General features: G+C 35.7%; 1 protein-coding gene across 4 annotated transcripts; it reads right to left on the bottom strand.

Moving 5' to 3' along the window:
• Positions 1–10: 10 nt before the first annotated feature.
• Positions 11–22,681, bottom strand: LOC141335974 (circadian locomoter output cycles protein kaput-like). Of its 4 annotated transcripts, none has more exons than XM_073841475.1 (21): positions 22,314–22,681; positions 21,546–21,649; positions 19,909–19,968; positions 18,308–18,456; positions 16,024–16,115; positions 15,771–15,860; positions 15,525–15,642; positions 14,397–14,510; positions 14,145–14,263; positions 13,906–13,988; positions 13,704–13,810; positions 13,472–13,619; positions 13,332–13,407; positions 11,411–11,561; positions 11,224–11,318; positions 10,781–10,873; positions 10,559–10,705; positions 10,247–10,474; positions 9,297–9,406; positions 8,918–9,185; positions 11–3,190 (listed from the first exon to the last, which is right to left on the bottom strand). In XM_073841475.1, exons 2-21 carry the CDS (start codon positions 21,560–21,562, stop codon positions 2,987–2,989), a joined length of 2,469 nt encoding a protein of 822 aa, XP_073697576.1. In that variant the 5' UTR covers positions 21,563–21,649; positions 22,314–22,681; the 3' UTR covers positions 11–2,986. The 4 variants fall into 4 exon arrangements, with proteins under 4 accessions (XP_073697576.1, XP_073697579.1, XP_073697577.1 ...); XM_073841478.1 differs by having other exon boundaries at positions 10,559–10,693; XM_073841476.1 differs by having other exon boundaries at positions 11,411–11,558.
• Positions 22,682–23,572: the final 891 nt, after the last annotated feature.

Here is a 23,572-nt window from a genome sequence, read left to right as displayed (position 1 = left end):
GAAGTAGACATTTTAGTAGAGAATGTGAATAACATTGTTTGCTTTATTTCAAGAATGAATATTGTGGAGGGAAAATTAACGTTTTTTGGTAAACAGACAAAGGACAGTTCTTACAAATTCACACTGAAGGTAATATGACTGCAAGCAATTATTTGTGGTAACATAGTTTTGTACTGAAGCGCACAGCAATTCAGTATGAACAAAATTAACACATTTTATGGTTAAACACCATAGGACTTTAACTTCTTTGAAGACTCATTTTATTACTACTCAACTGATTTTCATCAGGCCAAACACTGAACAAATGTCTGGGGCTACAACCAAATAACCATCATATTCAAAAAGTGCACAATCTTTTGGTTGTATACAAAAAATGAAACAAAATAAAAAAAGGATACAGAAGGTTGAAACGTTCAGGAACAATTAAAGTCCAAATCAGTTCTTTCTTCAACCTGTCATTAGCTTTCTTTGGGGAAGGGGTACATTAAGTAATTTTTGATTGTACACACTATGAGAAACATTGGTTCCAACAGTAACAGCTACCACAAATGAGGGTTTCAGTGCACAATAAAATCTTGTGAAACTCACAACACAACACTATGAAAGAGAACTGGACAGTTAAGGGAAGTTGGGCATCTACTTTATGGGCATATCCACTTTTGGAATTCCAAAAGTCAATGTCAAAATCTATTCAGTTTCCATATACCTTCTATCTTTAACTCTTCTTTTAACAGTGCTACCGGTCTACACACAGCAATACTGCTTAACACGGAAGTCTTTTGCCATATGAAAATAAAATTGCTTTGAATACTTCTTGTATAAAACCATTTCTGAGGTATATAGCCAACAAGCCAACGGGGAAACATCTAGAATGCGGAGATACTGCAACGCAAGAACTGATTGGTCATCACTGGGGTTAATACACACTGTATTAACCAACACAGCGATATTGGAAGAGTCACAAACGGTTATTGATATAATAGTCTGCACTTAAAATTCCCTTTCTTTCTCTCTCTCCCTCTCTCTCTCTCAGACACACACACACTCACTCACACATACAGACACACACAAACAGTTAATAGGAAGATCACTCTTAAATTTAAGACTCTATAGCTGCATGATAACCCTGCTCTGGTTTGAATTACATCTTTGGGAAAAAAAAATAAATAAATAGGAAGAGACATAATCATTCTTTTCCTGAAAATGGGATTTAAAGGAACAGTTTACCCAAAAATGAAAATTACCCCATGATTTAGTCACCCTCAGGCCATCCTAGGTCTGTTTGTCTTTATTTTTTCAGGTGAGTGCATTCGGAGTTATATTAAAAAATGTCCTGGCTCTTCCAAACTTTGTAAAGTCAGTGAATGGTGGTTGAGATTTTGAAACACAAAAAAGTGCATCCATCAATCATAAAAAAAGTAAAGGCCATATGAAGCAAAACAATGCATCTGTGTAAGAAGAATATCCATATTTAAAACTTTATTAACTAGGGTAAACTCTGGTGAGAATATGCTAGTCTCGCGAGAACAAACTTTTGTTTACAGCAAAGGAAAACCTCTTGGCTTATATCAAAATCCTACATTTTTCTTTACAAATCCCTGTTTTGTACTTTTAATTCATGACTTCAGAAAGCCTTTCTTACTCCCCCGGAGACGTGTAGAGTATTTTTATGATGGATGGATGCACTTCCTTGTGCTTCAAAATTTCGTCAACCATTCACTGCCATTACAATGCTTGGAAGAGCCAGGATATTCTTTTATATAACTCTGATTGTATTCGTCTGAAAGAAGAAAGTCATATACACCTAGGATGGTTTGAAGGTGAGAAAATCATGGGATCATCTTTATTTTTGGGTGAACTATCCCTTTAAAAGCTCCACGGTATTCCTCAGTCACACGTATAGAAATGCTGTGCCCTGGATGTGGCTTCTTGCATAGCTCGCAAAACCATGAGGGAGAACAAAGCAGTTATGAATGAGGATTTGAAAGCTTATTTATGGCGTGTCATTCTCATCTGACAAACGTATTGTTCACACATACGCAAACTTAAAGACCATTAGGTCACAATTACTAGAAGGATGGACTATTTTAGTGTGTATGAACACAATAAGTGCTATTTAAGTCAGGGGGAAAGGTGCACAAAAACTTTTTAGTGGACTACTATGACTCAGCTAAAAAGCAAATTAACATTCAACAAAAACATGGAAGTAGAGTTTTGCTTGTTTTTTTTTTTTTTTTTTTAACAAAGTAGCTCAATTTTGGCACTTAAAAGCTATCAAATTTGATTCTTCTGGACCAAATGTTTGTGATAATTAGAAATAAACATAAACTGGATTTTTTTAAATAAGTCAGAGACAAGGGGGAATAATAATTCCCAAAAAATAAAAAACAAAAATAAAACCTAACTATATGTGAAAAGACCATTGTCAGGGAAGGGTTAAAAGTAGAAAGCATCACTATATGCATAATATAAAAACATTAAAATTAACACGATACTAAAAATGAAAATCATAAAACTGGAATTACAAATGAAAGTTTACACTTTTCATGCAGCATATAAAATATTCAGTATCTTGCTTTGTTCCTTTACGGTTGTGTATTTACACGGTATGTTACACGAGAATGTACAGACAAACTCAGTTCTTTGGGCTGTTTACAGTGAAACACTGAGAACAGGGTTTTCTGTTTGGCAAAGACCATGCAAAGGCTAGCAATCCTACGCTTTCTGTTGTTGAAATAAATAATGAGTTTGGCAACCACCTGTTGGTTTGGGGGAAACACTCTGCATGGTTGCCTTAGTGTCCATCTGGGGGTGTTATGTTCCACACAGCTGCCATGTTGAGAGAGTTCCTTGTCTTAAAATCTTCTAAGGTGCTTCCAGGAAGAAACGTTTTAGCATAGAGCTTTCAAATGATATACAGCACCAGTAAACTCCAAGAAGAGACTATGTTAGATGGCTCCTCCATCTGATTGGTTGTTGCGTTGTGTTACTGAGACTGCGCACTAGTGCTGTCAGTCTGATGAGAAGGGGTTGTTTTCTGCTGTTTTTGAGTCTGTGGTTTCAGTTGCTGTTGCTGCTGTTGTTGTTGTTGTTGCTGTTGTTGTGATGGAGGAAATGTACCTTGTTGCTGAATAGGAAAAGCCTGCAGGATCAGTTGTGTAGGCTGGTTACCATGAATAAGGCGTGTGCTCTGATAAATACATAGCAGAAAATTAGATACAAGACATACACAGTCCTTGTAAAGCAAATGTTAAAAAGCAGCTCATATAGGTTTTCGAAAGATATCTTTTTTGCAGTTTGTAACATTGCTATCCTTCAGTGTAAACAGTCTGCAAAGTTAAGCAAAAAAGTGCATTATGCATAAAGCTACCGTCTCTCTCTCAAAAAAAAAGAAGTCAACTCAGAATGTCACAATTGGTACCATCTATTTGCATTAGTTTATGTCTAGCTGGTTACTTTAATGCATTTGTTAGCAAATTTGTTCAGCCGACAGAAATCTTGCCGCGCTACAGAGCGCCACTCACATAGTTTTCAATTAAATTACATTATATTTGTTCCAAATCATCATTAAATGTACATTATGACTTCATCCTAGGCTGGAAGACTGTGTACTGTGCATTTTTCAGCGACATGTTTTTTTTTATGCCTGTAATAAAGTCTGTATGCATTATATAGAGAGCTATAATATAGATTGCACTTCCGTTTTGGTCTGTTATGTCAAGTCCCGATGTTCAAACTCATTGAAGCCACATCGTTCATTCTTGTGGTCAAATTTTGTCTGTTTGGTAAATATATAAACTGTTTTAGACCACTGCTTGAATTGAACACATCTGGGGCCTCATGTATCAACGCTGCGTACGCACGAAAACTTTGCGTACGCCAGACTTCACGCTCACGTTTGGATTTACTAACGATGAAATTAACGTGAGAATGTGCGTTGATCCACGCCAACTCCATGTCTGGTGTACGTGTATTTTTTGTGCGTGTGTTTGTTTTATTTCCCTTGGCGACTCTTAGAGGCAATTATTTTAAATTGCACACTACAAAGTATCGCACCAACACATGTGGAAAACATTGCTATTAATTTATAATTGATAAAATGGGTTAATTGAGACAATATTTTTCTACCAATTATGTGATTTAGAACATATAAAAGCATTTGCAAATGTATACATCCCTTAGTCTATGGCAATGGCAGTGTTGGCCTTATTGGAGGACATTGTCAATGGCCAAATCCAAAGGGAACGCGTTTTTAGGGATCACAGTGATTTTCTGGCCCACGATGATGACTGGCTTATAAGCTGTTTCAGATTTCCAAGAGCTATCCTCTTGGAGCTCTTTGCTGAGTTGGGTCCAAATTTGGAGACAGCGAGGAGCCACGCATTACCCGTTCCCTTACAGGTGCTGATAACGCTTGGTTTCCTGGCAAATTGTTCTTTCCAAAGGGAACTGGCAGATCGCTTGGGGTTAAGCCAGTCGTCTTTGAGCCGTGCAATGCCAGCTTTATGGGACGGGATCATCCGCATGTCTAGCAGGTATATAAGATTTCCATACCATGCAGTTGACCAGCCAAACAAAGCGCAATTTGCAGCGATCACCGGTTATCCTAATGTAAGCGCAAGCGATCGACTGCACGGACATTGCTATAAAGGCGCCATCTGAAGAACAATTTGGATACGTGAATCGGAAACAGCTAAGTTTTACTTTATTTTATTTTATTGAGCGTAATTATTTAACTGCATATCAGGAGACCGCGGTTATCCATTAAAGACGTGGCTGTTAACCCCCCTCAACAACCCACAAACTGACCAAGAGCGCAGATACAATGCCCATTCTCGCACTTGTAGAGCGGGCGATTGGGCAGCTGAAATGCCGGTGGCACCAGAGCCGTGCACAGACCTTTTGAGGGGCATGTGCTGAAACTGAAAAAAGGGCACCCACCCCCCCAACCCCTCCACCACCAAAAAAAATAACACACAATAATATTCTTATTTGATATTTAATTAGTATTAATAACTTTTATACAGATAATATACATATAGAGGTTATGTAAATATCTTATGTGTGTATATATATATATATATATATATATATATATATATATCTTATGTAAACTAATTCAAACAACACTGCGATCCACTGGGATGTCCCTCTCAATGGCTATATAGGCTATATAATATGATGAAATGTTAATAAATTACATCATGTAATTTACAAGCATCAGCAAATTCAGCAGATAACCATAAAATCAAAATAGAAATTTCTTATAAAATATTTTACCTAGCTGACAAGGATCACTCGGTTGCTTTGTGTCAAACTAAATCACATTATGTCAACATCACACCGTGTGGTGAGGCATTATATGAACCTTTATAGACATAGGCCTACTATTGTTTATTTCATAAAGACAACGTTGCACTTATTCAAACAAGATATTTTACCGTTACAAGACAACGATGTTCATCTGCTTGCGCTCTATGACTCTGACTGATGCGCTGAAACGTAGGCTAAGTCGCCGCTGTTCTCCACCTGCACCTTTACATCGGACCATTTCTTTTTTAATTCGTTCACAGTGCGATGTTCAAACCCCACTGCGTTAACCGCGTCAGCTAAACTCTCCCACTTTATTTTATTTTTTATTTTTTATTTTTTTTACAAACTTGCAAATAACAGTTTTTCTCCGGTCTACCGGTGAGGAGCACCTTCAAATCACATTCTGTTAAGTTTCTCTTGCTTGCTTTTTCGTTTGGTTTTGCCAAAGTGGAGTCATTACCATATTAATACGGGGGAGGAGGCAGGGAGGGGTTTTGCGCTCGTGCATGTGCGCTCAATTTCACGTTAATTCAGATGTACAAAGAGATATGCGTGGAATTCCGCGTACGCAGTGTTTCATACATCTGATTTTTTTACTGCGTACGCACATTTACAGCTTTGTCCGTACGCAATGTTTTAGGATTAATTCAACGCAAGTCTTTGTACATGAGGCCCCTGGTGTTTTAGTTTGCATTCAGTATCTACTTTAAAAACTATTGATGGAGTTATCAGCCAGTGTTGTCCAACCTAGCTATCAGTATCGGTTAAAACTACTATCGGTCGACATTTTCTATTTTAATACATTTTAAAGTGTTTCTGTGATGGCAAATCATATTTTCATCAGTTATTACTTCATCTTTCAGAAATCATTCTAATTTGCTGATTTGGTGCTCATATAAATGTATATTAAAAATAAACAAGTACAACGTTAAATTATTTGTTTGCATAATTTATATACACAAAAAACAAACAAACAACTTTGCAATTTTATTAGAAATAAAAAACTGAAAAGATCCCGTTGCATAAGTATTCACACCCTTTTCTGGGACACTCGAAATTTAGCTCAGGAGCATTCATATTGCTTCTAGATGTTACTACACATCGAGTAGAGTTAAACTGTGGCAAATTCATTTGAATGAGTATGATTTAGAAAGGCACACACCTCTCAGAAAAGGTCTAACAGCTGAAAATGCATATCAGAGCAAAAACCAAGTCCTGAGGTCAAGATAACTGCCTGTAGAGCTCAGTGACAGACTTGCGTTAAGGCAATGGTCTAGGGCAGTGTTTTTCAACCTTTTTTGAGCCAAGGTACATTTTTTAACTGAAAAAAAATCACAAGGCACACCAACAATCGAAACTGTAAAAAAAATGTAACTCTGTAGCCTATATTAACAATATACAGCCATTCTTATCGAAGTGTCTTGAACAGGAATCAAATAAACACAAATAAAAAAGTATTTTATGATCTTTCATATTCAGGGCTCAAAATTAACTTTTTTACTTGGTAGCACTCAAAAAGTTAGGCGCACCAAAAAAAATTTAGGAGCACCCACTGAATATTAAGGAGCACCACAACTGCCAATTGAGCAGATCAGCCAGCACTCATCCTGGCATTTCTTTTTAGTAATGCACCAAACTTAATTCTTCATGGCTGATTCTGATTGCTGATGCTTTACAAGCAAATGGGCTGACTCTAGATTCTAAAAGGCTTTTTAACAAATATTTATTTTAAACCTTAAGCAAGGGACAAAAATATATTAAAATATGAGTACATGAACAAGATGTTTATTTTCTCTATTATAGGTAGAGCCATTTAAATTAGAGGCAACCACTGCATTTTTAAACAATCTATGGTAGAAAAAAAACAAAAAATAAACTACACAATTCTTTATTAATCCTATTAAGTGCAAACAATAAATGCAGCCATTATCAAAGTAGGCTACTCTCTCAATTTCAAAGTGCAAATAGGGACCAATTTTTTTCAAGCACAGAGCTATTGACAAATACACAACCTATGAACCTATTATAACTCACATATACTAATAACAGCCTAGATATGTTATGTAGCCTAATTTGCGTACATTGGGGAGTCGCTCTCTAAACCCGATGTATCAAAATTGCCTTTGAATGCGCGTGCGTGTTTTGCTTTCGGTTTCGTTTTGACGATCGCACGAAACTCTCGGCGGTGCTGAGCATGCATTAACGCATTAATTTAACAAAATAATTTGAAAGTTAGGGACCACAAACGGGATTTCGAAAAGTCTGATGTGAATGTATGCCTTGTACATTATATACTGAGGCAGAGGCGCCAGAATTGCATCTGAGAGAATGTGCACGATACTATATTTCTTCATAAGCATATTGTGAAGAGATTTTAATGGTCCACAATCAAAAATCACAATCAAGTCACATCACACACCCTTAATTGCAATGCAGTTTGCGCAAATCCGAAACGGAGGTTGAGAGAGAGAGAGAGAGAGAGAGAGAGAGAGAGAGAGAGAGAGAGAGAGAGAAACATTGAGCAAAAAAAAACGTTCGGTTTCAGCGGAGCGGAGCGCAGTGTCAGTGACGGAGTGATTGACAGCTAATATCTCAAATCTGAATTTAAGATAAGAATTAAAAGATTACGTTTAATTGGTTATGTAATATTGAAGAGAGAACAGAGAGGCTGTCACTGCATCAGCTCACAGCAGTCTGTGAAATAGTTAGGCTAGCGAAAGTTTTGTAAAGAAATGGAAACAAGTCGCACCACAACAATTTCTCGCACTCGCACAAATGCTCCCAAATATATTTAGAGGTCGCGCAGATTAAATTTTGTGAGCATATGCGACCAAAATGGTCGCAATTTCAAGCCCTGATATTCCTTCTTCTGTCAAATAAAAAGTGCAATTAACAATATATAGTCATTCTTATCAAAGTGTCTTGAATAGGAATCAAACAAACACAATGAAAACAGTCTTTTTTGATGTTTCATATTTCTACCTACTCAGTGTGAAACCTGGGCCTGTTTAGGTGATATTGAATAATTTCCCACGGCACACCTGACGATCTCTCACGGCACACTAGTGTACCGCGGCACAGTGGTTGAAAAACACTGGTCTAGGGAAGAGTTCAGAAAAAAATCTGCTGCATTGAAGGTTCACAGACGCATTATCCATAATGGAAGATGATTGGAACAACTAGAAAATGTCTGCCAGCCCCCATCCAAGCTGACAGATCTTACGAGGTGAAAAGGTGAGGCAAAGAATGGCAGATAATTGCCAAATGCAGATGTGCAAAGCTCGTCACATCATACCCAAAAAGACTTGAGGCTGTAAAGGTGCTTCAACTATGTACTGAGTTAAGGGTATGAATACTTATGCCATGTACTTATTTCAGTGTTTTATTTTTAATACATTTGTAAAATTTGCAAATCTGGTTTTTGCTTTGTCATTATTATGGTGTATGGAGTGTAAATTGATTTAAAAACTAATTTAAAGCAGTTTAACATAATGCTGCAACAAAATGTGAAAAAAATGAAGGGGTATGAATACTTTTGCAAGGCACTGTAACATATTTTTGAGATTAATAGACTCAAATTGAAACTATGTGCATGCTTTGTTACCTGTAAAAACGGTTGCTGCTGTTTTGATGGTTGCGGTGTCGCCCCCTGCTGTTGATTTGTTTGTAATGTAGCAGCTTGAGCCTGTTGTTCTGCAGATGCTGTTGGCTGAGTCTGCAGTGCTATGGTTTGTGTCTGACCTTGTTGCTGTGCAAACGGGCTATAAGCTGTCACCACCTGACCCATAAACATTGTTGTGGGTACCATGACAGCACCACATGCCATTGGAGTCGTCACAATCTTAGTGACCAACTGCTGCCCGGCAGGAAACCTGAGAGTGACAATTATAAGAGAGTGATAATTCCGTAATTAATTAAATCCTACTAATCATTTTTTTGTAGAAGGTGCCATGGGAAAGACAGATGAGGAAAAAGACAAGTACCTATTGATTGTATTGCCCTGATTGATTTTTGGTGCTAGACTTGTGGGTATCTGCACCACATTGGCATTGGCAGGCTGGCTCATCATAATGGTATTATACACAGGAGCATGCTGCGAAAAAGAATGAGAGGGAGAGAAAGAAAGAGACAAAAAAATGATGTCATCCATTTAGGTGATGTCACCATGTGAAGTGGAGAACAAGAGATCATGTCATTGTTAATGAGCTATTTTTAAAGCTACTTTTAGGCAATACACAACTAAAGGTTCTGGTTATCACAGTGAATTCTGTAGTGTTAAAGGGGTCATCGGATGCAAAATTCACTTTTACATGTTGTTTGAACATTAAAATGTGTTGGCAGTTTGTGTACACAACCACCCTACAATGCTAAAAATCCACCCAGTGGTATTTTTTTTATCTTCAAAAGTAATATCCCCTTTTTAAAATCAGGTCATTCTCAGCTTCTTAAATCCACTCTCATGATAGTTGATTGACATGAGTGCCTTATCTTAGACCCGCCCTCACCGAGCTGAAACAGTCTGACTCCGATCGCCATTGTGTCGACTCAGGTGCAGGGGAAGACAAGAATGTCTTCGACTGAGCGATTGAGGTATTCTATTGTTGGATGTAATAATAAACGTAGAAGTCATCATTTACTCCCGACATCTGAGCCGTTGAAGATGCATTATCGCTACTTTCGTTTTTGAAAGGAAAGCACCTATGTTCATGTGAATCATTCGTGATACAGCTTCAACCACAGCAGAAGTGAGTATAAGGGTTTGTTATGCATCTTTGCAAATGACCTTTCTTATTAATGTGCTAGTTAGCAATTTTCACAGCTAAACACGGCCTCCGATGACCCCTTTAACAACTGTCAATTAAGCTTTTCTAGATCTAACTAGTAATTGTCAGAGCAAATATTCACAACCCTAACTGCAAAATGACAAAGTCACCTGCGTAACAGAAGAGCCTTGTACATTCTGCTGCAGGGAACGAGGAGCCTGTTGCTGTGGAAGTGCTTGTTGCTGTGGAACAGTCCCACTCTGTGCAGTACTTGTCACATTTTGGCCCTGTATAGTTACGACCCCAGTTTGTGCTCCAACCCCTAAAATATTAGTCTGTGCTCCTCCAACTTGTGGCAATTGTACGGTCAGTCCACCACCTGACTGCTGCAGTATCATCTGAAATACACCATTTTGATCACATACTTTGCTTTCATGACAACAAAGTTGTCAATACCAATATTCACATAGTTACGTGTGTACCTGAGTGCCCTGTCCCTGCACCCTTTGGAGCTGCTCATGAATCTGTCTCAGTTCCTCCTGCTGTTTCTGAATGTTAGCTTCGATCATGCGTGTCCTCTGCTCCAATTGCTCCTTCAGATGCTGCATTGCATTCAACTGCGCAGAGAACTACATTCAGAAAGTACAGAAAAATAAATATTATGGTGCCATTGAGAAAACATAAAACAAAAAGATGATTCTTACCAAGGCATTAGGTTGAACCTGCTGTGGTTGGGGTTGTTGTTGGCTGATTTGGACTGGAGATTCGGTCTGATTGGTGTTTTGAGAACTCATGGACTATCAAAACAAGACCACAGTAATTACTCAGCTGAGGCACAAGCATAAGTTAGGAGTGCTTTATAAGATACTTAAAGTCATAGTTCACTCCCCCCCCCAAAAAATCTGTCACGCTCATATCTTCTCTTCCTTGTCAGTCTTTGATGCTTGTTCACGAGAGTACCATGACGAATGTGGGTCAAAAAGCTTTTGGATTTCATCAAAAATACCTTAATTTGTGTTCAGAAGATGAACAAAGCTCTTAAAGGTTTTGAATGACATGAGGGTGGGTAATTAATGACAATTTTCATTTTTGGGTGAACTAACCCTTTAAAGGCAACTGTTGACATTGACGAATATACATGTCTCACCTGGGTGCTGACTGAGGAACGACGTTGGGATGCCATGTCAACAGTGGCGGGCCGGGGTGGAGTGCTCACGTCCATCTGTAGCTTAGACGGAGTTGCTGAAGAAACAGATACAAGAGTTTTAAATGGGCACAAAATCAGGAGAAATACAACAGAAGAGAACACTTTTCGTTCTCTTTTTTATGCTTACAGGTGCAGGTATTGTCAGAGACGGCGGTGTGCGAAGACTTGCGAGAGCTCCTTGAGGAGGTGGAGGGTGTGCGACTGTTACTGAAACGCTCCAGAACCTCCTTCAGTCTGGAGGAGTTTAATTGTGATTCAGAGTCAGAAATCTGAGACTGCTGAAAAGAGAGAGGGAGAAAAATTAAGAAATATCCATAGTGTAGCTGTTGATCAATGTCTTTTGTTTTGCAATGAATGGTATACAGAGAGCAATTGTGACATTTTATTTAATAATTATGTTTTTTTATATTTATGCATATTATACAGTCAAACCAAAAATTAATCAGAAACTAGATTTTTTTTTTTTTTACTAGCGGGGGCACTATAGCTCATTTATGTAAGTGAGGATAGCAAAATTATAGCAAAAGTAAACTGTGACATATTATACTTACATAAAATTTATACAGTGGACTACCAGAAAAATGTATAAAAATTTGGGACCAAAATTTTAATTTGACCTGACCATGTTTATTTTATTTTTTTATTTTTTTTATACATACCTTTCTATCAAATTTATCTGACATTATCAAGATGAATTTGTTCTGGTACAATTTAACTCGAGTCCTTCTTCTAAACTATAGCTAACAAACTGTGATAATATGAGAAATTTGGAAGGTGTCTGGTTTGACTGTAATTTATTTGTGATTATCCACATAAATTTGTTCTGACACAGTTTAACACTTGAATTCTTGTCATATTTTATTACCATTTTCAAGACTATAGCAAATAAACTGTGATAATGTGAGAAATGTTGAAGGTATCTGAATAAATTTTGGTTTGACTGTAATTCATTTGTGATTATCAAGATACATTTGTTCTGACAGTTTAACTCTTGAGTTCTCGTCGTATTTTATTACCATTTTCAAAACTACAGCAAATAAACTGTGATAATGTGAGAAATGTTTAAGGTGACTAAATAAATTTTGTTTTGACTAATTTATGAATATCAAGATAAATTTGTTCTGTCACAGTTAGAATAAACTTTGGTTTGACTGTATATTGTGACGAGTGTCTGAGGGCTCATCAGCGTCGCCCTGGCAACAAACAATCTGCACCTGCACGTCCTCATCACGGCAGATCGGCCACCGCTGCTTCCCAATCAACAGCCGGCTTTATAAGCCGGCACTCCACTCAGCCAAGCAGAGTTGGATCTCATGCTGGAAAGAAACGGCTCTAACCTGTGTTCTCTTCTCTTTAGAAAGCAGCGAGTGACCGATCTCCCTCACTGGAGCACCCCCCCGGCCACCCACTTTCAAGGATCCGAAGAGCACCTCACAGACAAGCTGCACCAGCCTCACGCCACGTTTCACCTTCACTTTTCAAAGTATTTTGGCAATAAATCCACCCTCCGGGGTTGTTCACTCAGCTTTCCTTGTCGTGTGATTCTTCACCCGTGACAATATACACATACATGCATATAAAATAATTAAACTACTTTATAAATAATATTTGTTTTCTCTCAATAGATATTATTATTATTATTATTAGAACAGTTGTTGCTTAATCTTTTTGTGTGAAGCGTGATTCATTTTTTTGAAATGGAAATCTTTAGTAAATGTCTTACTGACATTTTTGATTCATTTAATACATTCTTGCCGAATAAAAGTATTAATTTTCCTTCTAAAAACAAATCTTACTGACTCCAGTCAGTAAGTATATGATAAAGATGTTTTTATAATATAAATTTAATTTACCGCAAATGAGACACATGAATCAGTCAATCATTCAGTCATAGTTAACCACCAAAACTGATAACCTCACAATGATAAATGGACATTTTCACAACTGTAGTGCATAAACTTAAATCAGAGACTCTCTTAGATAAGCCATTTAACAGCATGTTCACAAAACCACATTAAAGGACTATTTCTGAGAGGTTAGCATCTCACCTTGTCTCCGGGCAGCTCAGGGGGAGATTCCTCTATACCCATTTCTCTCCTCCGCTCTGCCCGCACCTCAGCATAACTACAGAAATAAAGACATAAGTAACAATCCTGGTTTGTGTAGTCATCTGTGTATATCTGCATACCTCACAACTGTGTGCGTGCACACAATAAACTCTGGTCGTGAGTTCCACTGGTGATAGGTGATGTAGTAATTAGTCTGAAGCCAAATCCACTGCTGCCCTTTAGTTAAAAAACGATAATAGCACGATTTCCCTTTTCCAAACTGCATTACTGCAACAGACAGAGAATAAAAGACACATATGAAGAATATGGCGCCAAATGAAAGTTTCCAATACATGTTTGTTTTAAACTCACAATGTTCATGGCACTTGGCTAGTGAATGCAAGTCGTCTACATGATAATAGTCATAGCCTGACGTTCCCAACACCTCAAAGGGCATATAGCCAATGATAGGTGGTGCTCTGTAACATAAGAACACACAGACATCTCATTGAAGGAAGGAAAAACTGGACTTTACAAACATGAACAAAGTGATACTGTGACTAAGTGTAAAAACCTGTGATCTAATAAGAGGAACTTCCACTCCAGACTGTGTCGAGACGTGAATTCTTCGTTGGGCTCCTCAACCGTGCACATCTCCTGCACACAATCAATAACAACAAACGAGTCAATACTAGAATATTTATGCTAGTAATGCTTTGTTTTTATGCATGCCTATGGTTTCTGCTTTTAGGGAGAGTATTTGTAATGGAGATCTATTTTTGCTCTGGATTTTCTGATTGATTATCAGCATACTTTGATGAACTGGGGTTTGGCGAGCCTCACAGTCGCAATAAAACACACTTTATCATCGAAGGCTGGCTGCAACGAGTGCTGCAAAATTCCCTCAAGGCCATTTCGGGTTGCAAGAGGCACTGGGAGAGCATTCAAAGTGGAGATTTGTGTTAAAAGACAAAGGCAGTCTATACATAGACATATTAACAAATGCAGTTAACTTATGGTTGAGTATTCAGTCAGTTTAAATCAAGAGGAAAAATAAACACTCACTGTTGATAAGTGACTTAAAGTTGCCAATAAACTTGACATATTCATACACATGCGGTTTCTTGGGATCCACAGAACCTCTGAGCATGTGACAACAAAACTCCATCTGGTTCTTGGCTAAGACAAACAAACAACAAAGAAAAAAAAACATTAGGTGCGTTATTACAAATTAAAATCTACATAACTGAAAATATGCTGAGGAAGCAGACATTGGCACAAAGTAATATTTTACCATCTCAGTGGGAAGCAGGACAATTAAGTGATGAAGCTTTCACTCTAATAACGATATTCGCAATATATCGTCTATATATCTATATATCATTGATTTGCTCAAAAATAACTTAAAGGGTGATTTTTTTCCAATTAAATGAACCATAATTTCAACCAAACAGCAATTGCTGGCAAGTAGGATTTAAATAATTAAATTAAAGTAAAATACAAAATAAGTACAAAGTAAAAACCTACATAAATATACATAAACACAAGGAAGAATGTTTTTAAATATTTTTTTAATATACACCAATAAGTTAATTAACTAAAACTGAAATGTTTTCAAATTGAAAATATTTTTCATGATACAAATATATGAAAGACTTTAACTAATTTAATTAGAAATGTTATCTTTCCAACTAGCTGAAAAAAGCTAAATTGAACAACTGAAATTACTAAAACTAAATGTAAAATAATTAAAACAAATACAAATAAAGAAAAATACAATTGACAAAAAAACATAAAATTACTAAAACTTAAAGTACCAAAAAAGTATATTAAAAATATGAACGCGAAAACTGAAACAAATGATACAGTGACACAAATTATAAAACAGCAATATTTCTAAATACATACACACACAAAAGGTCTACCTTTCTACACTTAAAAAAAATACATACCTTTTTTTATATATATAGATGAGAAAGCTCTTATACATTCAAGTCAAGAAAGGATCACACAACTAGTCTAAGACAATTTAGCAACCAAATAAACAATTGATAGCCTAATAAAGAGTGTAATACTTACAATGTTGCTTAGTTTTCTTCATCAATAATTTGTATATTGCCCAGCCCTATTGAGCAGGGAAAAATAGCACAGCAGAAGAGATATCTGGTAGCGAGTTTGGTGTTGGATACTCACATTTGAGGTAATCGGAGTTGAGGTTTTCGATGTCTGGGTGTGAGGACAGCGATTTATACACATCTTCATGCTCCCCTACTGGAAGAAAGTTCAAAAGGTTCTGATCGACCAGGTCCGACTGAAACAAACAAGATTACATATGAACATATGACAGATATAAAATGTGGCAATTCCAAGACCAAAAGAAATCTTTAAATAGACTAAAAACAATCTACCAACTAATCACACACATCCTCTCTCACTTACAGGCAAGTGTTCAAGTAGAGAAGTTACGCTTTCTGAGGCGTAAATGATGTTGCCGTCTGTCAGCATCACTATGAAGAATCCATCCAGAGCCTCAAAAACAAACAAACAAAAAGAAGCATTACTAACACAGCTCCAATCTATGAACTAAAACATTATGAATGAGGATTTTATCAGTGGAGATATTTCACAACAGGAAGAAACTGAAAGAGAAAAACAAATACAAACACACATGTTGCCCAAAGCAGGGTCATACCTCTAGCATCAGCTGTGTAAACTCCTCATTGCTAAGAAACGGGGGTTTCCAATCTTGCTTGATCTCACTCGACTCAGACTGAGCAGCAATTTCTGCATATGAACACAAACAATTCCTTGGAAAAAAATTCTCTAGGATCTGCATGTAGCAGTTGCTTAGAGACTATACTACCTTTAAAAGATTTTGGGTCAGTATAAAGTTAGCTTTAAAGGAATAGTTCACCCAAAAATGAAAATTCTGTCATTAATTACTTGTTGAATAAATTAATAATAAAGAATAGAATTTTGTTTTTTTTGCGCACAAAAAGTATTCTTGTAGCTTCATAAAATTACGGTTGAACCACTAATGTCACATGGACTATTTTGTCTGTGTTCTTGGTACCTTTCTGGGCCTTGAACATGGTAGTTGCATTGCGGTCTATGGAGGGTAAGAAAGCTCTTGGATTTCATCAAAAACATACTGAAGATGAATGAAGGTCTTACGGGTTTGGAACAACATGAGGGGAAGTAATTAATGACACAATATTCATTTTTGGGTGAACTGTCCCTTTAAGTATTTTCTTTTGCTCACCAAGGCACATTGATTTAAATGAAAAATACAATAAAAACAGAATATTACAATTCAAAATAATTGTTTTCTGTATCTTAAAATATACAGTCTTGCAAAAGTATAATGTTTTTCACATTTTATGTTGCAGCCTCATTAAACTGCTTTATAAAAAAAAAAAAAAAAAAAATCAATCTACACTTCTTACACCATAAAGACAAAACAAAATAAAACACAAACAACAGATTTTTGATAACTGCAAATTTAGACATGATTCAGTAAAAATGGAATGCTTCTAAAATCATTTACAAGTCTCACTAAAAGGGTATGAATACTTATGCAATGTAATTATTTGAGTTTTTCCTTTTTTAAATAATTTGCTAAGTTATCACAAATCTGTTTTTTGAGTTTTTCCTTTTTTAAATAATTTGCTAAGTTATCACAAATCTGTTTTTGCTTGTCATTAAGGTGAATGAAGTGTGGAGTAATGCGGTAAAATGTTATTTAAATAAAAATAAAAATAAAGAGATATGAATACTTTTGCAATGCATAATCTATACCTACAATAGAAGCTGAATTTTTAGCAGCCACAGCCATCTTTTGTACCATTTTAAAAGTTTTTACTTTCCATCATAATTAATTTATGCATTCTTGCTGAAAAAAAGTATGTTTTTTAAAATAAATAAATAAATAAAATAATTAATGAAAAAAAAATTTAACAGTAGATTATCTATTCTATAGCATACAACATTACACTTCTGAATGGAATAGTGCTATAGTAAAATAGCTTCAGCTAATTAAATATTACATATAAAATAACAATAAACAAGAATACAGTTCTTTCTACGTTATTTTTTTTAAATGGCTTGCATGAAATATTTCCTGTGGTGCAGAAAATACTGCAGTAGTATGCATCTTTGTTGTCACTTGACCACATTATACTCCATACTTAATTCAAGGAGGAAGTCCAGTTATAAAACCATATTTATATATTTAAAGCTGCAGTCCGTAACTTTTTTAGTGTTCAAAATTTACAAAATTTATATAGTAAGTGAGTACATCATGAATCCATTTTCTGTGTTTTTGGCTTATCCTGAATCACTACGGTACACCTATAATATGTTTTTATATTCAGACTATTCTAGTAGGAACCGATGCAAAGTATCCCAGTATCTGCGTGATTTGTGATAGACATAATCAGATCTTCCACAAGACATATGCAGTTTGGTCTATTAACCACTAGAGCACCAAAAGTTATGGACAGCAGCTTTAACTTATATTTTAACTTCCAAACATTTTACTTAAAATAAAATGTCTGGAAGATATTAAAAATCAGTGGTGATATAACTGTATATCTGGAGTGGGAGGGTTAACTATATTGCATTGTGGGATTCTGTGCAGTATGATGTGATTTATACTGTACCCTTTTGGCATTTTTGTAGGTCATTCATGTACACAATGCATACAGAAAATTAGCATACGTCTCACAACAGACATACTGCAGAAACTGCATCAGCAGCATGATAGAAGCAGCATAATTAATCAAAATGACAACTTTTGCCATAATAAATTAATTGTGAAAAGTGATGATTGCAGCTTTTCTACTTAGATGTAAATCACATGCCAACAGTTTTCTATGTAAGTCTTCTTCCTATTTATTTATTTAAGCAGTTGTGCTGTTATGCGTATGTATGAAATGGAAAAACAATAACACAGATCTGTAATTATTTTGCCTCACCTTTGTGCTTACGCAGGTAGTCTATGCTGTTTTGCAATATTGTAGACTTGTCCATCTTCCGCGTGTTTCCAGGCAACATGGTGCCAAGTTCTTTAATGAGGACATTGAACTGGTCTCGCCTTTTCTTCTCTGACTTATTTCTGGAAACTCTGTGATTGAAGACAATAAAGACATGAAAACAAAGCATTAAAAAAGGCTGGAAAATGCCTGTTCATGATAAATACAACATTTACTTCAGACCTGCCTGAAGAAAACTACTACTGTAAACATTAACCTTTAGACCAATAGCAGACGCATGCAAGCATAACCCGGAAAAATTGTGCTTTTAATCAAGTCAGCGTGTTTTATGGTGCGTTTATAATGCTGACATTTTCCGATTTTCTTTTTATGGCTCATGAGAAAAGCTAACCACACAAGCCATATCAAAGGATAACTGTTGCCAAAATGCAACCTGGGCTGTTTTTTTTTTTTACTGTAAACGAGACAAACTTATATCTAAAAGCATAATTACGACAAACGAGCCGTTTTTGAGATTGACCGTGATTCAGTTTTGTGGTCAGTGGCCGGTGAATGGGTGTACTAGGGGCATACATTTGAGCGCATCAAAATCGATATTTTTACAACACTAAGAAGGCTCGACACACCATGACACTTTGCTCGAAGTATCGCCTGGGTCTCTACACATGAACTCCAGCATTGAGAACATTGTTTGTGTACACACAGTTTACTAAAAAGAAAGGTTTTGAACAACTCACTCACACTCTGAGTTTCCGCTCGCGGCCGTCTTGCCAGTCAAGAGGTGTCGATCTCCGAATGCGAGGATGGATAGCTCCTAAAGCACATTTCCATATAAATGCACGGCTAATTCATTGTTTTGTCGCAAGTGAAAAACAATATTAAACTTCTAGTTGTAAAAAGAGCCTCATATAAGCCTAATATTTCGTCCTATGGAGTCCATTCATTCGCATTCTGAGATCGACACCTCTTGACTGGCAAGATGGCTGCGAGCGGAAACCCAAACAGTGTAAGTGAGTTGTTCAAAAACTTTCTTTTTAGTAAACTCTGTGTACACAAACAATGTTCTCAATGCTGGAGTTCATGTGTAGAGACCCAGGCGATACTTCGAGCAAAGTGTCATGGTGTGTCGAGCCTTCTTAGTGTTGTAAAAATATCGATTTTGATGCGCTCAAATGTATGCCCCTAGTATTCCCATTCACCGGCCACTGACCACAAAACTAAATCACGGTCAATCTCAAAAACGGCTCGTTTGTCGTAATTATGCTTTTAGATATAAGTTTGTCTCATTTACAGTAAAAAAAAAAACAGCCCAGGTTGCATTTTGGCAACAGTTATCCTTTAAGATACCTTGTTTAGATTTCGAAAAACTGTCAACTGCTTGAAAAAAATGCTTGTGCTTATGCTTAGCACTGGTATGCAATACTCTATGATGCAAGAACCCCATCACATACAAATACTCGTTACAGTCTACGAGTAAAACAAACATGCTTGTCCTATTCTATAAGTTGGGACCATTTCATTAAGACAACTATGTCTATGATCTGTTATCCAACAGAACGACCAAAAACAGCAATTTAACTCACCGTTTTGCCTTATCTTTCTCATCTTCCTCCATCAGCCCATCAAAAACACTACCATCGTCCCTAAAATAGGACATACGTTTATTCTCTTTGCTATGGAAAACCTTTTTATTTTCTGTAATACAATCACGTCTATGTGATTTAGAATTCTTTGTTTTTGTTTTTCGCACATAACTACAGAGAGAGAGAGAGAAACAGAGAAGCCTATCCTTCTAAAAATAAACTAAGGCCAAAGACAAACTACCTACTGTACTCTCTTTAATATGCAAATGCAAAATGTGGGCTACTGAAAATGCATGGATGAATATAAAATTGTAATTACATTTTTATAAGCAGGATGTTGACATATGCATGCATGAATTCATACACTGCTGTTCAAAAGTTTGGCATCAGTATGTTTTTGAATGTTTTTTAAAGTCTTTCCTGCTCATCAATTTGATTAAAAATACATAAAAACTGTAATATTATGAAATATTATTGCAATTTAAAATAGTGAATTTCTATTTTAATATACTTTAGAATAGAATTTATTCCTGTGATGCACAGCTGAATTTTTAGAATCAGAAATCATTGTAATATGTTGATATTGTTATCAATGTTGGAAACAGCTGTGCAGCTTAATATTTTTTTTTTTTTGGAACCTGTGATACTTTTTTCTAGGTACTTTGATGAATAAAACATTAAAAATAACAGCATTCATTTAAAATAGATATATTTTGTAACAATACAAGTTTGGGGTCAGTTCCTTTTTTTCATTACTTTTATTCAGCAAGGATTAAGAAGTGATAGTAAATGCATATATTGTTAGTTAAGATTTCTATTTTGTATAAATAAAAAATAGAAAAGGAATTGCAGGTTCCAAAAAAAAAAAGCAGCACAAGTGTTTCCATTTTCCAACATTGATAATAAATCAGCATATCAGAATGATTTCTAAAAACTATGACGAGCATAAGAAACTACAAATCTACAAAAAAAAAAAACACACATTTTCTATCGAGTTTGCTACCATTTAATAGTCTGGGGTCAGTAAGACTATTTTAAAATAAATTAATACTATAATTCAACAATGAATTAGATCATAATAATCTATATAAATTAAAGATTTTTTTCAATTTAAATGCTTACATTCTTTGAATGTAATTTTTTTCAAACTAATAATTTTATTCACTTAATTAAAAGGGAATACAGTAAATATTTTTAAACTTTCATTTCAAATGAATATTGTTCTTTTGAACTTTCTATTCATCAAAGAATCCTGGTATCACATTATGCAGCAAAATCATTTTTAGAAAATGTTTTTCTAAAACGCTTTTTAGAAAAAAAGAAAAAAAAAAGTTTCTTGTGTGCTCATTCAGCGTTTTAGACTGATTTCCGAAGGATCATGTGACACTAAAAACTGGAGTAATGGCTGACAATTCAGCTTTTCCATCACAGGAATAAATTACATTTTAAAATATATTAAAATAGCAAACTGTTATTTTAAACTCTAATAATATTTCACAATGTTACTATTTTTACTGTACTTTAATCACAAAATTTTGCCTTGCTAAGTATGATTTGAGTCTTTTTTTTAACATTACAAATCTTACCAAATCCAGTCTTTTGAACGATAGTGTATATTAATACTGTTTCAGCTCTACCTGTCTCTGGAGCTCATGATAGGGCCGTCTCATGGATCAGTCTGGTGTTAAAAACGTGACGCATTGGGAAGACATTGGTGAAGAGGACCAGCCAACGTGAAAGCCTGTAGACACAAAACAGTAGATAACAAACTGGTGAATCAACAGTGCAGTTTAATATAGTTTCTGTGAATCAGTTAGACCCCTCTTGCTACAGTCAGAGGTAAAAGGTTAATTGACGGACACAGAACTTGGGGCCCCAAGACCGCTTACTCAACATAAAGTCTTCTTTATAAAAATTATAAGATATATTCAAACTTCTAGTACATTTTCTATTAGTTGTGGTTCAAAAAGTCAGTTTTCTGCACCAAACCAAACAGTCATTACGGAATTTAAAAGCCTCTAATGAAGTGCATTTCAAAGCATGGAAGTTAAAAAGGCATCTCAATCCTCAAAAATTATGCTCATGATTCCAGTTCAACCCAATAATTACATGTAAATTGTAACCACAACAGCTGTTACAATAAACATACCGATCATTCATTTACATCAGTCAAAGCCTCCTAACAAGGACACTGACGATATGGGAAAACATCCTAACTAAACCAAACGAATATGACGTTAGGGAAAATCAAATGTCACCTCAGTGCATAAACAGTTATATCTAATTTTAAAGCGATAGTACAACTTTTCAATACTTCTTAACAAAATTGTAACACTCTCTTTGGGTTTTCTTGCATGTATTGCGGAACTACCGCCTTTATCAACATAAACATATTTGGTACCTACCGAAAAACACACTCATACATCCACACAGGTTCCCTTGCAGATATAAGCTCCTTCGGCACAGATATCACAATGCAGCGCTGCGATGAATAATCGGTGCAATAATGAGAAATGCAACGCTGAATTTCATGCGCGCACTTCCTCGAGCGGTCTCCCGAATGTGGGTCAGCGGGCCTAGTGACACGCGAGGCGTAACGGAAGCTCCTCCTGACCGCCGCAAAACCGGCAGACTTTTAATTTGCGTGTTCTCTTGGTGGTCGTAACGCTATATACATTAGCAACTTATTAGACTTCTCGTCTTCTTTTACCTTCAATCGGCCGCTGTTCGAGCACAATTTCGGTTTCGAACAGGATGAAAACATTTAGGCCAGGCCTACTTCACACGAGCAGTCAGTCATGCGCAGTAGCCTCCGCCATAAGGACACACGGGCACATTTACAAAATAGTGTGCAAAGAATAAACGCACTTCTTGCCAATGTTAAAAACTGGCGCAAGTGGTCTCTGCGCTCTATGCCTATTCTTTGTGGACTATTTGCATTTGTACATTATTTAATTTCAGTGCTACCTTTGATAGCTTTTTGTCTTTTGTAATTAAACGATATTAGTTTACAAACTCAAGTTGAGAATAATAATATGCATAAGAAAATAATTTAGTGCTTTCAAACGATTAATCGCATTCAATATATATATATATATATATATATATATATATAAACATTTTTCTTAAATATAAACATGCATGCGTGTGTATTTATATATACATAATAAATATACACAGTACGCACACATATGTCAACAAAAACTCTTATTTTAGATGCGATTAATCACGATAAATCATTTGACAACACTAAACTTTTCCCATAATTATACACATAAATCTATATGTGTGTAAAAATATATCTAACAATAAACAACCAACAAAAATATTCTTTAAACTTTTCAAAGGGGTTGCAAGGAGGGGGTACAATTTATACCTTTTGTCAGCAATTGAGCATCCTTTTACAGTTTATGGTGTGTTTAAACGGAAAATTAATGAACAATTAAATTAATTGCAAAAATTTTATTTATGAAATTTTTTTTTTAAATGACTTAACTTTAAAAGAAAACAAACTAGTACCCAGCTTGTACTACAGGAAAAGAGGTTGTTTAGTGAAGTGATCTAAGTTTTTGCTAATTTTTATTTAAAATGTAAACACAGTATTCCAATAGAGTGAATAGACTATTCAATTCTATTGTTTTATTTATTGTTTTAAATTTGTTTT

Source organism: Garra rufa, chromosome 6, assembly GCF_049309525.1.
Source record: "Garra rufa chromosome 6, GarRuf1.0, whole genome shotgun sequence".
Classification (NCBI taxonomy): Eukaryota; Metazoa; Chordata; class Actinopteri; order Cypriniformes; family Cyprinidae; genus Garra; species Garra rufa.
This window is presented reverse-complemented; position numbering and strand designations above follow the sequence as displayed.